The sequence below is a fragment of the Zootoca vivipara genome, chromosome 2, assembly GCF_963506605.1.
Source record: "Zootoca vivipara chromosome 2, rZooViv1.1, whole genome shotgun sequence".
In the NCBI taxonomy this organism is placed as follows: Eukaryota; Metazoa; Chordata; class Lepidosauria; order Squamata; family Lacertidae; genus Zootoca; species Zootoca vivipara.
Genome location: NC_083277.1, coordinates 85,146,980 through 85,160,825, shown reverse-complemented (window position 1 = coordinate 85,160,825; position 13,846 = coordinate 85,146,980). Strand labels below are relative to the sequence as shown.

General features: G+C 47.7%; 1 protein-coding gene across 1 annotated transcript; it reads right to left on the bottom strand.

The window, feature by feature from the left end:
• Nucleotides 1–467: 467 nt before the first annotated feature.
• Nucleotides 468–11,846, bottom strand: PIRT (phosphoinositide interacting regulator of transient receptor potential channels). Its single transcript, XM_035104715.2, has 3 exons — nt 11,725–11,846; nt 6,484–6,551; nt 468–4,339 (listed from the first exon to the last, which is right to left on the bottom strand). Exon 3 carries the CDS (start codon nt 4,303–4,305, stop codon nt 3,880–3,882), a length of 426 nt encoding a protein of 141 aa, XP_034960606.1. The 5' UTR covers nt 4,306–4,339; nt 6,484–6,551; nt 11,725–11,846; the 3' UTR covers nt 468–3,879.
• Between the last annotated feature and the right edge of the window lie 2,000 nt (nt 11,847–13,846).

Genomic DNA, 13,846 nt, shown 5'->3' with positions numbered 1-13,846 from the left:
GCAGACTGTGCAAGCTGAAGTACTTAGTGCAGTAATTCGAAAGCATTGATTCCCAGGAGAAGAGCCACCGCTGCCAATGTGGTAAGTGTCAGGAAACACTTAGCATGCTCAGATTTCAGCTGCTGCTCTCCTCCTTAATAGAAACCCGGCTCTCCCGGTGCCAAGTCCCATCATGCTTTCCAAGAGCGGTGCACAAAGTGTACCACGTTCTCCCATTAACCTCCACCCCTCGTGTTCTGCAGGAGGTACGTGCACTCTGAGATCGGCTCCTGTAAGAGACGGTCGTGCCAGCAAGGCTGAGTTCTAGAGCAGCATAGGAGAAATGACGCACAATTACAGAAATGCTTGTTTTTTATTATTTAAAAAAATATCAGGAGGCAAAGAGCCATTACTGGTGTTAGAGGATCCTGTGATACACTGCACAAGTTGTCCCCAACCCCCACCCCACCCCACCCCACCCTCCTGCTCTGTATTCTAAGTGGATATTGAAGGCTGTATGCAACTAAGGGCACTTCCAGACTGCTGCCATTTTCAGGTGGGAATTCAATAGCAATTCAGGCTGTGCAAGGAAAGCTGATTTGGTCACTTGTCTGCAACAAACCCACTTCCCCCAAAGACCAGACTTTTAGCAATATGGAAGGTGACAGGAAAAGTGTGGGTTGGCACTCAACATCGTCTAGCCTCCCTGCAAACAAATCAGAGTAAATGAGCTACTGTCAACTCACATCCCTGCAGACAAGTCAGGATGAGTGCTCAATAAACAGGTTGTCTGGAAACATCCTAAATAACTGTTCTGAAGGAAGATCGTACAGAATCTCCCCGGCTGCTGTTCTGGCTTGGATGGGAGTGGCTGTATTCCAGGTGGGTAGTTGGTGCTGATGCTGCAACCGTAGAAGCGCACCATGGAAACAAGGAGCCATATGCTCTAGTTGTCTTTATTTGTCAGATATTGCCCTGCTCCCCTTTTGCTACCGGTACCTGTCCTTGATAAGTCAACGATGACACATGTTCTCTTCCTCCCCTCTGCCTACAAAGTCAAGGCATTTTCCTTTGAGGCTGTGCTTCTTTTATGGGGATATTACATTGTCCCAGCTCTAGACACACTTGACTCTTCCCCCAGATATCACATGCACTGTTACTTCTACCATCACGTGTTTCCACGAGTGTCTCGGGTGACTTAGAAAGAGTTCCCAATAACACCAGTAACAGTAATCTGCCCCGGCACCATCTCAATGTACTTTTTATTTACATTTCCTTTAAATACTTTTACTAGCTGCCACACCATGCAATCGCATCACTACAGTGCACAAACCATACCTTTTTTTTTTAAGGACTGCCCCCTTGCACTGTGTTACAATTATATATTTTTTTTCAGAGGTGCTTCCAGATGAGAGTCTATTGTGGAATTGGTTCTGCTCTCACACACATATTTCTTGCACCCTCCACATGACGTTATAATAAAAATGTCAGCCCATAGTTTTTCTTCGTTTAATGTGCATTTACCCATGATGTGGAAAACCTGGTAAATAAAAATAACCTTTTACACACATCTGCAGTAAACTGTATGGAATATTTTTAGATCATTTTAAAGAAAACGAGCACTTTGTCTTGTAATGTTTTGGTGGGTGATGACTAATGGTGACCCCTAATACTGATGTGTGTGCATATAAATGTTGGGAAGGAAGGGGGATTCTCTGTTCCTTCCTCAATGAATGGACTAAGGCATAATCTGAACAGGAAGTGCCACGGTCTTATCAGTTTTTGAGAAACACAGCCCGGCATCAAACACTGAAGCCCACACTGAATGGTTGACTCTGCAGAGAACTGAGAACTGAAACGAACCTTAAGAGCACATCCCTATCTGAAATGAATTAGAAATGCAGGAGGGTTGTTTGGAACCAGCTATCCTAGTGCCAGGAAATAAAAAGCTCTGTCTCTATGTGCCTCTTCTACTGGTGTCAGCAGGAATCAGCTGAGGGTTGCCATTTGGAGGGGGAAGAATGCACTGGTGAGGAGGCACTTTGGGGTTGAGAACCAATTCCAAAAGGCAGCTTCTGAAAATGGTTCAGAATGAATGAATCTAAGGCCTCTATAAGGCAGAATCTAAAGCCTCCTGGTTGGTTGCATCGCTAGTTTGTTCTATGTATAAAAATCTCTACACTTCATCCTAAGGGCCATATAACCAGTACAGCCCAATAGCCTTCGAAGCAGTTTCTCAGAGAACCCCAGTGCAAATGTGTACGTGATCTAGCAGATCTCTTTCCACTCACATTTTCCAACTGGAGCCCAAATACTTTCAATTGCCTGCCTGCCTGCCAAGACCAATGCACTGCTAACTCACAGAGCCTGGCCTTGGCATGCAGTGGAGTCTTCCAGGACCAAGAAACTGTATTTGATCATAGTTTCAATAGGACATTCTTCTCACTGCGTCACAAGAGTGTTGCCAGTTGTTCTCCCTGACCAAGGGGTAGTTTCCTGGACAAACAGCAATGTAATATTGTAGACTGCCTTGGGAGGCGGCATATCAGTTTTTTTGTAAAAAGTGCAGAACACCCATACTACATACCTCCCCAGGTGTTCATATTTTCAAAAGCTGATGTCACATTCATAACTATAAACATTGTTCCTTAAACATAATTCACTATACAATACTTGACAAGTCCCTGATCTTGGCTAGTTGCCTTGAATTCTATATTTTAGTCCATCCATGTTTGTCTACAACCATTGACATAATTTTGAGGATTGCATTCTAACATGGGGCTCATCCGGGCTTCCTTTTGTGCTGTGTTTATAAACTTTAAAGCACCGTGTCTCTGTGTTTTGTTTTGCCCCAGTGCTTTCCCTGTGAAAGCCCACTCTTTACCGCTGAAATGGAGCAAATGGCAACCCATGGAGAACCTAAATTGCCATTTGTTCCAATTCAGCATTAAAGAGCAGCTATTCTCAGGGAAAGCACTGGGGCCCAAAAAGGGGAGCACCTGACACAGTGCTTTAAAGTGCCCTCCTGTCTAGCAAAAGGGAAGTGTGGATGAGCCCAGGGTCTTTTGTTCAGGCGCTTTGCTGAACAAAGGAGGAGCAGGATAGAAAAGAAAAGCAGTCACAAACAATAGCTGCAGTAGCATGTCATAGACAGTGTGACAGCTCTCTAGGCAGATCCCATTTCCTTACACAACAGTCTGCCGTCTCTTCTACGATAGTACAGCTCCATGCCCCTCTTTTTCAAAGTAATTTTACAATGACAACCCCTCTTTTTGAGAGCATTTGAGAGCCTGGATCCTCTGAGACCCTACAGACATAGAAACCCTCTCGCCCCGAACCTGAGACTTTTGCACGATTAATATTTGTACTCACACACAGTTGTTTGCTTGCACAATGGCTTATTTCCTTGAACGTTTTAATTGAGGTTGAAGCAGAGGGGTTTGGGTTTTGTTTTAAAAAAAAACCCAAACCAGTTGTTGGAATAAAAATATCAATCTGCTTTCCCACAAAAGCTTGTGGCAGTTATTAGTCCCAGTGGAGTGTCATGGGAACAAGTCTCAACTTTCTTGTGAATACAGTCTGAAAATCAGGCTCTTGAAGATACAGATAGCATATCCTTTCAAGCAATAACGAGTATGAGAAATCCACTGTTCTGGGATCTGATCTGCCACTTTTCACACTCTCAGCATTAGAAAATATATTCACTGGCTAAGGACACAGTGTCACCCAACAGTGTCTCTCCCTGGGGATGGAGAAATCTGTTGCACACAGGAAGAAGAGGAGGGGATGGGAGTGAACTCCCCTTTAGGGCAGTGCTGATCTGTCCTTGTAGGTCCAGGGAGAGAAAGCCAGAGCCCTGTCCTCTGTGACACAGTCCTCTTCGAATCTTGAGAGCTGCCTTCAGCGGTTGAGGAAGAAGGACTTAATGCTCTGGAGGATGTGGTACTTCTGCTTCTGCCTCAGCTTTTTGCGGATGATGGGGATCCAGACAAGGCCGCACACCAGCAGCATGAGGCCAAGCGAGAGGAAGGCTGGCCCACACAGTTTGAACACCTCCTTGGTCGTGTTGTTCATGCCTCCTCCTCTTTGGTCTCCGGTGAGGCAGGTCAGGCTGGTGAGAGCCACTCCAAAGAGGAACACGGCTCCACCCACAGAGATGACGATAACGGGCTTGTGGTAAATGTCCCACTTGTTCTGGTGAGGAGCGTTCCAGGTGGACTCACTTCGCGAGCTGATGCACAAGGTGCTGGCTGTTTGGCTGGGCAGCAGGTCCTTGTACTCGGGGGACTTCTCTCCCTCCTCTGTTTCTTTTGGCTGGGTTTCCATGGTTACCTGTTATGCAGACTCAGGATGTTAAGGCCTATAGGGGAGAAAGAGAGAGAAATGGACCAAGGAACAGGTTTTTTAATGGCTCAGGGAGCTGGGTATGTTTAGCCTGGAGAAGAGAAGGTTAAGGGGTGATATGATAGCCATGTTCAAATAAATAAAAGGATGTCATATAGAGGAGGGAGAAAGGTTGTTTTCTGCTGCTCCAGAGAAGCGGACACGGAGCAATAGATTCAAACTACAAGAAAGAAGTTTCCACCTAAACATTTGGAAGAACTTCCTGACAGTAAGAGCTGTTCGGCAGTGGAATTTGCTACCAAGGAGTGTGGTGGAGTCTCCTTCTTTGGAGGTCTTTAAGCAGAGGCTTGACAGCCATATGTCAAGAATGCTTTGATGGTGTTTCCTGCTTTGCAGGGGGTTGGACTGGATGGCCCTTGTGGTCTCTTCCAACTCTATGATTCTATGATTTGGATAGCTGTATGCTTCACTCTCACCCAAACCCTTGGGCTATGGTTTATCTACATAGCTAATGGGTGTGACTGGCTCACAACCCTGGATGTTCATTGTGTCTGTCACAGGCCCAGTTTAGACCATGAGGGAAGGTCAGCCTCACTAGTTCTGAGCTTCCACATGTCCTTTCTTGGTAATAAGGGCTCTGGCCTCAGCTCCTATGAGGACAAATGTACAAGTGGTGGTGAGCCTGCTGTGGAAATCCACTCAACACATTTCTGGTACCATACTATTTTCCTTCCCAGCTGGTGTCAATGAGAACCTGTCATTGCGAATTAGGAGCAGAAGCCAGATTTGCATAGTCCTAAATGGAAAGCCCTTGTGATAATGATGGGAAAATCTTATCCCATTCTGAAGCAAAACTGTTTACAGAGCTGACCAGCTGGCTATCGTAGAAATCCTCATGGAATTGCCCCGCTTCATTCACTCACTTTTTATGAGGCACCTATATGATGCTGTAAACCAAAAGTTGTCATTCTGTTTCTTTCCCCTCTGTGGTTCTTCTGTCTTTTCTGAGACTGCAAAAAATGCTGATTTCCCCCCTGCCTCTAGAAGGATGGAAACTGAGCTCAATCTCCACAAGTGTAAGTGCCCTTAGCACTATTCCTCTGGCTTTCTGAAAGGGCAGGATTTTGACATGGGCATTGGAGTAGACCCAGGAACCGCCCACCTGGAAGCAGCCGCAATGAAATCAGATTGAAGCATGAGCATCCGACCTACATTGATCTGCTAGACTACAGGCAGGATTAAACTAAGGGCCCATTTCCACTTTCGTTCATCCCATGATTTCAAGTCACAAATCCAAGAAGTTTTAGTTTTGTCTCACCACTTTCCCCAGGGAAAACCCACTGTTTACTGCTGAATCAGAACAACTGCCAATTGGGCTTTCTGCGGGTTGTTGTTTGCTCCAATTCAGCAGTAAAGAGCAAGTTTTCGTGGGGAAAGCTCTGGGGCAAAAAAAATAGCTCTTAGACACATAGCTTTAAAGCACAGACCATACCTGGAAAGCACGGAGGAAAGGTAATCATGGATGAGCCCTTTCTTGTGCGCAGAAACCTCTGTTTTTTGCATTGCTGTCATCTACATACAAAAAGGGACGCAGGTGGCACTAGGGCTTGCTGATCAGAAGGTTGGCAGTTCGAATCCCTGTGACAGGGTGAGCTTCCGTTTCTCGCTCCCAGCTCCTGCCAACCTAGCAGTTCGAAAGCACGTCAAAGTGCAAGTAGATAAATAGGTACCGCTACAGCGGGAAGGTAAACACCGTTTCCGTGCGCTACTCTGGTTTGCCAGAAGCGGCTTTGTCATGCTGGCCGCATGACCTGGAAGCTGTACGCTGGCTCCCTCGGCCACTAGAGCAAGATGAGCACCGCAACCCTAGAGTCGGTCATGACTGGACCTAATGGTCAGGGCTCCCTTTACCTTTACCTTTTTACATACAAAGGTAAGAATCAAATACATTGCCCTGCCCACTTTTGCCTTCGGCTACACACCCCAGCACTGGCCTGTGGCCCCCAGAAGGTTGATCTCAAGAGTATGTGGCCCTTGGGCTGAGAAAAGTTCTCCATCCCTGCCGCAGCCCATGAAACCAATTCTTTCCTGCTAGCCTTTTGCCAAGTGAAGTTTCAATCTCTTTTGTTAGTGGTGTGTAGGTGTTGTAGATTAACTCACCATGGGTAAGGATGTTGGCTTAGTCAAGTCACTGTTGGGCTGAAGTTCAATTCCTGGCCTCTGTGCTTCTGGGGAGACATAGAAACATATACAGGGAGCTTGATATGCAGCAGAGGGCTGTTACAGCTTCCACCATCCATTCCTTGATAGCTGTGTAGATATTGTGAGTCACAGCCAAAGCCAACTTCACACTATCTTCTAAAACTGCAGTTCTGAGCAGCCCTGCCCTGGAAACAGAATGCTACGTCCAGCTGGTGCTGGCTTCAGGTGTTGGGGGCAAGAGGTCCTCCTCAGTGAGCTCCCTTAAAATGTGAGGGGTAGTGCCTTTCATTCATCTGCCCATCCCAGTGGGTTGGGGTGCATGGTGACAGTGCGACTGGAGTGCCAACATGAATAAAATTGGGTGTTTTTTTGGGGGGTAAGTAAGCCCCACCCCAGATAATCAATCACAATATCTGGTGTACACACATCATTTGAATGTCAATGCGCATCAACTTTCTGTGGGGAGCTGGCCCCCTCAAATATTTTTGGGGGGACGGGGTGAAGTGACCTCAGCCCCTAGGAGCTGTCTCCTATGCCACAGGAGGACCAAAATAGAGCACTCCTTTTCACCCCACCTGCACTTACATGCTCACTTCAAAGCACTCAAGAGCATTCTTTGCTCTCTCACACTGGAACATGATAGATTGCCCCAGCAGCCCCTATATCATCATCATCATCATCATCGAAGCCTGTGGGAGCTCCCATTTTCCAACAGAAGGGGTACTTAGCTGCTCCAAGACAAGCAGACCTGCTTGAGATTGCAAGCTGTGAGGAGCTGGCCAGGTTTCTTGGGGGGAGAAGTGGTAAGTTCAGCATTCTCAAAACAGGCAACAGCAGTGATTGGGTAGAGCAGTCGCACTGGCTGGGGCTGATAGGAATTGCAGTTGAAACATCTGGAGGGCATCAAGGGGACGAAGGGCAGGCGAAAGGCTTTCTCCGACAGTCACAATGGGGCCACCCAAGCCTGCCCCAGAGCCATATGTGCACTGGTGTTCCACTCAGGGCTGCCACCCAGAGGTGGTGACAGGGCTTTGCATGGCTTTGCCACACCTGGGTCTGTCTCACTCTAATGATGCAGCTTGCCAGGTGGCTGCTTTGTGCCTTGAAAAACCGAGGGAGGAACGCGCTGCTTACACACCGCACATTCAAAGCAAATTCAAAGCGCATTTCCCTCCAAAAATCCTGGGAACTGGGATTTGTCAAGGCTACTGGAAACCATTGCTGTGCGAGGGGTGGAATTACAGTAGCAGGGTTCTTTTGGCAATGGGAAATGTTATTTAAATATATATTGCGTACGCAGCCACACAACTCGGCAAGAGAGCGAAAGGGAGGACCTGCTTCTCGAAAATGCCCAAGGGATTCTTCCCCATCACTGCTCCCCCCACCTGCTGCTCTTCTGCCAGGGCACACACAATATCCGTGATATAATTAAGATGATTATACAGGATAAGGGAATGAGAAACCATGATAGGAACAAAGATGATGACGGTGGCTTTAACAGGGAGCTGGTGTTTTGAAGTATGTTTCTGTGGACCAGGAACACAAAAGATCTGTTCAGTCCGGTTGATATGCATTGTACTCTTTGCTCTACTGAGCCTGCATTTGCACTGCAAAACGTTCCATTTCCTGGACAATCCCTGCTTATGAACAGGAGATCCCTCCATTGTCCATTCTAGGTAAGGGAAGTCTCCCATATATCACAGACATATTTTGGCTTATTGGTCTGTCTGCTGCTCGCGTTTTATACCATATTGTGCTGTCTTTTATCCCCCCCGACTCCTGTTTTAATATTTTTTGCTAAGTTAGCTGCTCTGAAAGGGCAGGATAACAAATCCTCAAAGAAGTAAATATCCACAATTTGTAGCCCTTCTTCTCAGCTTGTCTTGGGGAACTAGAATGAAACACACCGAGAGGGAACTTCGGAAGAGTGGGGGGGGGACATAATTCAGGGGGACTAGAGCACAGAATTCCGACTATTGATCTTTTTTTTTCATTTAAATAGCCTGGCACCAGTTGCCTCTGCCCTCATTAATTCAGTATCATTGCAGAGCATGAGTTGTTCAGTGCCATGCAAAACAGTTATGCAAAGAGGCTGGCAAGGTTGGTTTCTATCAGCAGGAGACTGATCACACAAAAACACACCCTGCACACGCTGATCAAAGTGGTCAAGTGGGCACATATGGGGTGAGGCAATTTCACAGGTAAACTGGCCCCAAGTTGTTAACATGCCTTTACATGGCATGTGTAGTTCAACAGCCAGCCCTTAGTGTGCCCCGGCAGTTGTACTTGCGAGCGATTTGCCTTTTCCTTTGTGGGGATCAGCAAAGAGTTGGTTTGCGATCCACTCCTATTCTTTATATGTTGCTGGTGTGGTGTCTGATAACCAGCCGAGAAGTGTCAGACCACCTTGAAAAACGAGGGGTCTCCTTGTTGTATGGACTTGATGTGCCAGCCACGAGATTATAAGAGACATCCATTTATATCAGGGATGGGGAACCCACGGTCCTCCAGATGTTGTTGGATTCCAACTCCCACCAAGCCCAGGCAGCTTGGCCAGTGGTCAGAGGATGATGGGAGCTTTAGCCCAGCATCATCATATGGAGGTTCAGAAGCTCCCCACCCCTGACTCACAATGCATGGGACTGTGACTTTCACCAGTGACTTCCCTTCTCCCCTTAGCCTCCCTTGGCATAGTCCACTCTCAGTTTCCACTCTCATCTCATTTTCCTAGCGGTAAGTTGGGCAACAAAGGACACAAATTATGCAAAAAGCAAGAGACCCATCTTAGCTGCACCCCATCCCAGTGTGAATGGGCCTCAACTTCGTCTCCTGCCAGTTTCCCCATAGGAAAGCCAGGCAGGGAGATCACACCACCCTCCTCTCAGCCAGTGCAGCCCAGCCTTGATCTTCTCTTTGATCCTGGTTTTCCTGGTAGAAAGAAACTACCGTAATCACCCAGATTCCTGATCTTCCTGGAACTATTCTCGCTACACCTCCCTTCCCATTTGCCTTCTGTTTCTTGAAGGAAACAGGAAAGAACTGAGAGTAAAATTCCTCCTCTAGTGGTCAGCACAAGCCTCTGCCTCACCTTCAGCTGGATTATAGCTTTTGGGGGGTGCCTACCTAGATCCTTTTTGAGTAGATCTTGTGGGCAAATTTGTAGATGTCGGCTGCCCAGTGGCACCTCGCTGGGAAATCTACTGTTCTTGCCAGCTCTGCTGCAGTGGTTGAAGAAGTGTGCACTGTGCCTTGGGTATGTGTGTGAGAACGGCTTGAACCGAGCCCCAGACACTTGGACAATTGAGAAGCGTAACCCCTTTCAGGATTCGGGATGCAGGCCTCTTGAATCACACAGGCCCTGCAATTATTTGCAAGACTTTTTTTCAGTAATGCAAAGTTGTGAAATATGCAAAAACCTTGCCTTGAGACTGGAAGCAAGCCTGCAAACTGGCTTCATTAACTGGTGGCGAGCGGGAGAGGCAAGCCACATGAAGTGGGCTAGTGCTTCAAAAAACCCCTCTCTCCCTCTCCGCTTGGCACTTTACACTCCCACAATCTCATAAGCACCTAGGGAGACAGGAAGCAGCAAGAGTCTCTCTTGTAGCGTTCTGACCTTTCCAGAAACCCTTCGCAAGATGAGAATGCCTGGTGCCCCCCTCAAGCCTTCTAAATGGTGTGTTTGTGGGTCCCCTTAGTGGCCTGATATTGGCCTGATCCTGATGACTTTCAGTGCTGCTGGCCATGCCCCAGGGGAGGTTTTTGTAAGAAGTGGGGGAACGGGACCAGGGGACTGGCTGAATCTACCCTCACTAATTCCACACCCCTTTGGGAGTCAGAAAGTCAAATCCGCTGACACCCTGCTGCCCTGTGTAGGTTTCTCCATAACTAGAGCCAAAGAGCGAGGAAGGACCAAGTTTCCTAACGCATCTGCCTTGGATTTGAAATGGTTTTGATTTGTGAAACTGCACTATATTTAGATTGTTGATATTTTTTAAATTGTTAAATGGCTTCAAGTTGCTTATTGGAAGTGAAGAAATGTGGGCAAGTGGCAGCGTAACAATCACAGAGATGCCCGCCATGCACCATCCCTTATCCTGGCATGTGTGGCCTGGCCCCTGCCAACATCTCCCAGGTAGTGTTGGAGAGGCCCCTGCCTGGAACCCATGAGAGTCACTGCCGGTCAGGGAAGACGATAGTCTGACTCATCAGGCAGCTTTGTATATTCCTCTGTGTGAAGGAAGTAGCAGCTCCGGTCCACTGAGTTCAAAGGAAAGAACCATTGGCTGGGATGAAAGTGGGCGAGGATGATCTGAGCAAGGCCAGGATGCCCTGGAAGTCTCCCCTCCCCCCCCCTACACAGAACACCATCATGGGAGCCAAGGCTTTCCCACAGGGAGTGCCCAAGTCTTGGAGCTCAGGAAGCTACCCGCCCTGGTCATGAAAGCAGCTGCACCATTCCTCGCTCTCCAGCCCAGGATGTAGCATCTCACTCCATTCTGCTGTGAGAGGATGATATTTACATCAGGCAGGATTAACCTGACTCTGCAGTTCTTGCCTGGCAGGGGACTGAGCATCTGAGTCTTGTCTCAGAAGCGGGGCTGCCACAGACCCACCCCAACCTGTGCAAGTCAGACCTGCAATTCTGTGCTGGTTTTCTCCCTCCCTCCGACCCACAGATCCATGCAGTCCCCACGCATCTGCTGAGAGACACAAAGGTAGGCTACATGGCCAGTCTGCTAGACTCCCTTTTCCGGGTGCCTCGAGAAAAAGTGCTCATGCCTTTCCTAGGGAAACTTCATGAGTTCCCAGCTCCCATCACCGAGTCCTTTTTATGTGGGGTGGTCACTCCAGTGCACAAAAGGTTTTGCCTCTGATTACCAGCTGTTTTGCCAGAGAGAAAATGGGTGGGACTCACTCAGACCTGTTTATTGCATTCCCAGCCTCTTTCAGCCTGTGCAGGGAGTGACTATTATGCCAACTTCAAGGTCCATTTATTTAGCTCCAGGCAAATGTGAAAGAAACCGCCCAGCGGAGAGCTATTCTGAGGCGGTAGGCACCACCAGCTCCTGTTGGGTACTGAAAATTCAGAGCTTGGGATGCAAAGCTCAGCCTCTGGGATTCAGGGTGCCCTCCCTCCAGCTCCCTGCCACAAAAAGAGCCCAGGCACCCAGTTCCAACAGAGAAAGTATTCCTACTTACATGACCAGAGGCTCCCTGCAGTTGGCTTGCTGCTCTGCTAAGGCATGGAATGTGTCCTAAGTGGATGTTGCGATTTCCCTAAGTAGCTTAGCTTCCAGGCTCAGATAACCCCCCTCTGATATCATCTGCATTGAGTGGCTCATAAAACCTGGAGCATGTTCCAGCTCAGATGAGCTCACTCACTCAGCAGCCAATGGCTTGCCTTAACCCCTCGCTGGCCAAAGCTCCAGCACATGGGATGAGCCTACAGGACGAGCTGCTTTTGTTTAGCAGACAACAGCTGCATGAACCACGGATGCAGTGCAAAGGAAGGGCAGGAGTGGATTGTGGTGCCGGAACAGGTTGGGCAAGAGAAGGAGCATCAGTAACATTGGGGGGGGGGAGTTCTGACAATTCAGGATCATTGACTGAGAACCCCCATTCTCCCCTTCCTTGCATGTATTCTAATCTGTGGCTTTCACCAAATAGGCATTTTTCCACTTAAACCACTGAGCCTAGGGCTTGCTGATCAGAAGGTCGGCAGTTCAAATCCCTGTGACGGGGTGAGCTCCCGTTGCTTGGTCCCAGCTCCTGCCAACCTAGCAGTTCGAAAGCACGTCAAAATGCAAGTAGATAAATAGGAACCGCTACAGTGGGAAGGTAAACGGCGTTTCCATGTGCTGCTCTGGTTTGCCAGAAGCAGCTTTGTCATGCTGGCCACATGACCTGGAAGCTATACGCCGGCTCCCTCGGCCAATAATGCGAGATGAGCGCGCAACCCCAGAGTCGGTCACGACTGGACCTAATGGTCAGGGGTCCCTTTACCTTTACCTTTTTACCTGTTTCACATACCTGGGTTCAATAACTAGTGTTTTGAAGCTATAGGAATATGGATAGGTTCAGTGGCATCCAAAGAAATTCAGTTCAGTCCAACATACCTGGAACAGAACCAAGCAATTATGTCCCTCTCTAATCTTTTTTAAAATTGATCTGAAGTATTTACAAGCCACCTTTTAGGACAAGGGTGAGTAATCCTTTTCAGGCCAAACTTAGCATGCATTCCCACATGCTAGGATCAGGAGGGGCCAGAGGCTAAAGTAGGTGGAGCAATGAATGCAATTTTTACCTTTGTCCAAGTGTTGACTTGTACTCACACAACCATCTGTGTTCTCTGTCCAGACAAGCAAGATGCCTTATCAGAGTTTAAGGCAGGCAAAAGCATTTGGGGGCAGAGCTAAGCCTGTATGGGATGCAGTCAGGGGAGACTTGTAGGACCACATTTGGGCCTCAAGCCTGAGGTTCCCCAGCAATTTTCGGATAGGAGTGAAGTACCTGCAGCTCTCCAGGTGTAGTTGGTTCTGCAACTCCCATCAGTCTCAGACAGCATGGATAATGGAAAGGATCCATGAGAGCTGAAATCCAACAACATCTGGAGGGCCACAGGCTAGTTGCCTCAATTTTAGGGTAAAAGCTGTCCAAGCTTCATTGCGCCCTCCAGGGCTATCCCACAACATGCCAAATGCGGTTGGCCCACTTCAGTTAACGTCTGAATAAACCCTTCCTTTCCTTCCCCCCCTTCTTTGTTATTAATAGAATGAATGGGGGTGTGTGGATATATAAAAAGAGGAGGGAATGCTAATGCAGGGAGGGAAAGCTTGTTTCTTGCAGTGAGCCCTGTGGGCCAAAATATGTGAAGAAACATTGCCAAACACATTCAAACCCTACTGGGATTCCTCTTCATGTTAACAGCTCACTCGCTCAGGTACTAATAACTTCTGCTTCCCACTTCAGAACTTTAGGCACCAGTTATGTGTGGAAAGCCAGCCGTCTCCTGTTTGCTGAACATCCAATTTATTGGAAAGTTGGCCAATATTATGTCACGAAATAAGAAGCTACAAACTGAATACAGAAGCAGATGAATATGACTAATTACCTCCTGCCCCAAGGGAAGCCTGTAACAAATGTAATTCTTCTCTACTCTTCCAGAGAAAAGTTATATGGCTAGTTGTGTTGGTCTTCCACAAACTGGGGACAATTTTATGATGTATCAAATTCATCTACGATCAAGAGATGGGAACATGATATCCTCTTAGGATATCTTTTTGCCGATCTATTCTTGTAGCCATTTGCCTGAAATTTAAAC

Coding starts and splice junctions, on each gene's coding strand:
- PIRT (XM_035104715.2), bottom strand. CDS start 4,305: ATGGAAACCCAGCCAAAAGAAACAGAGGAGGGAGAGAAGTCCCCCGAG.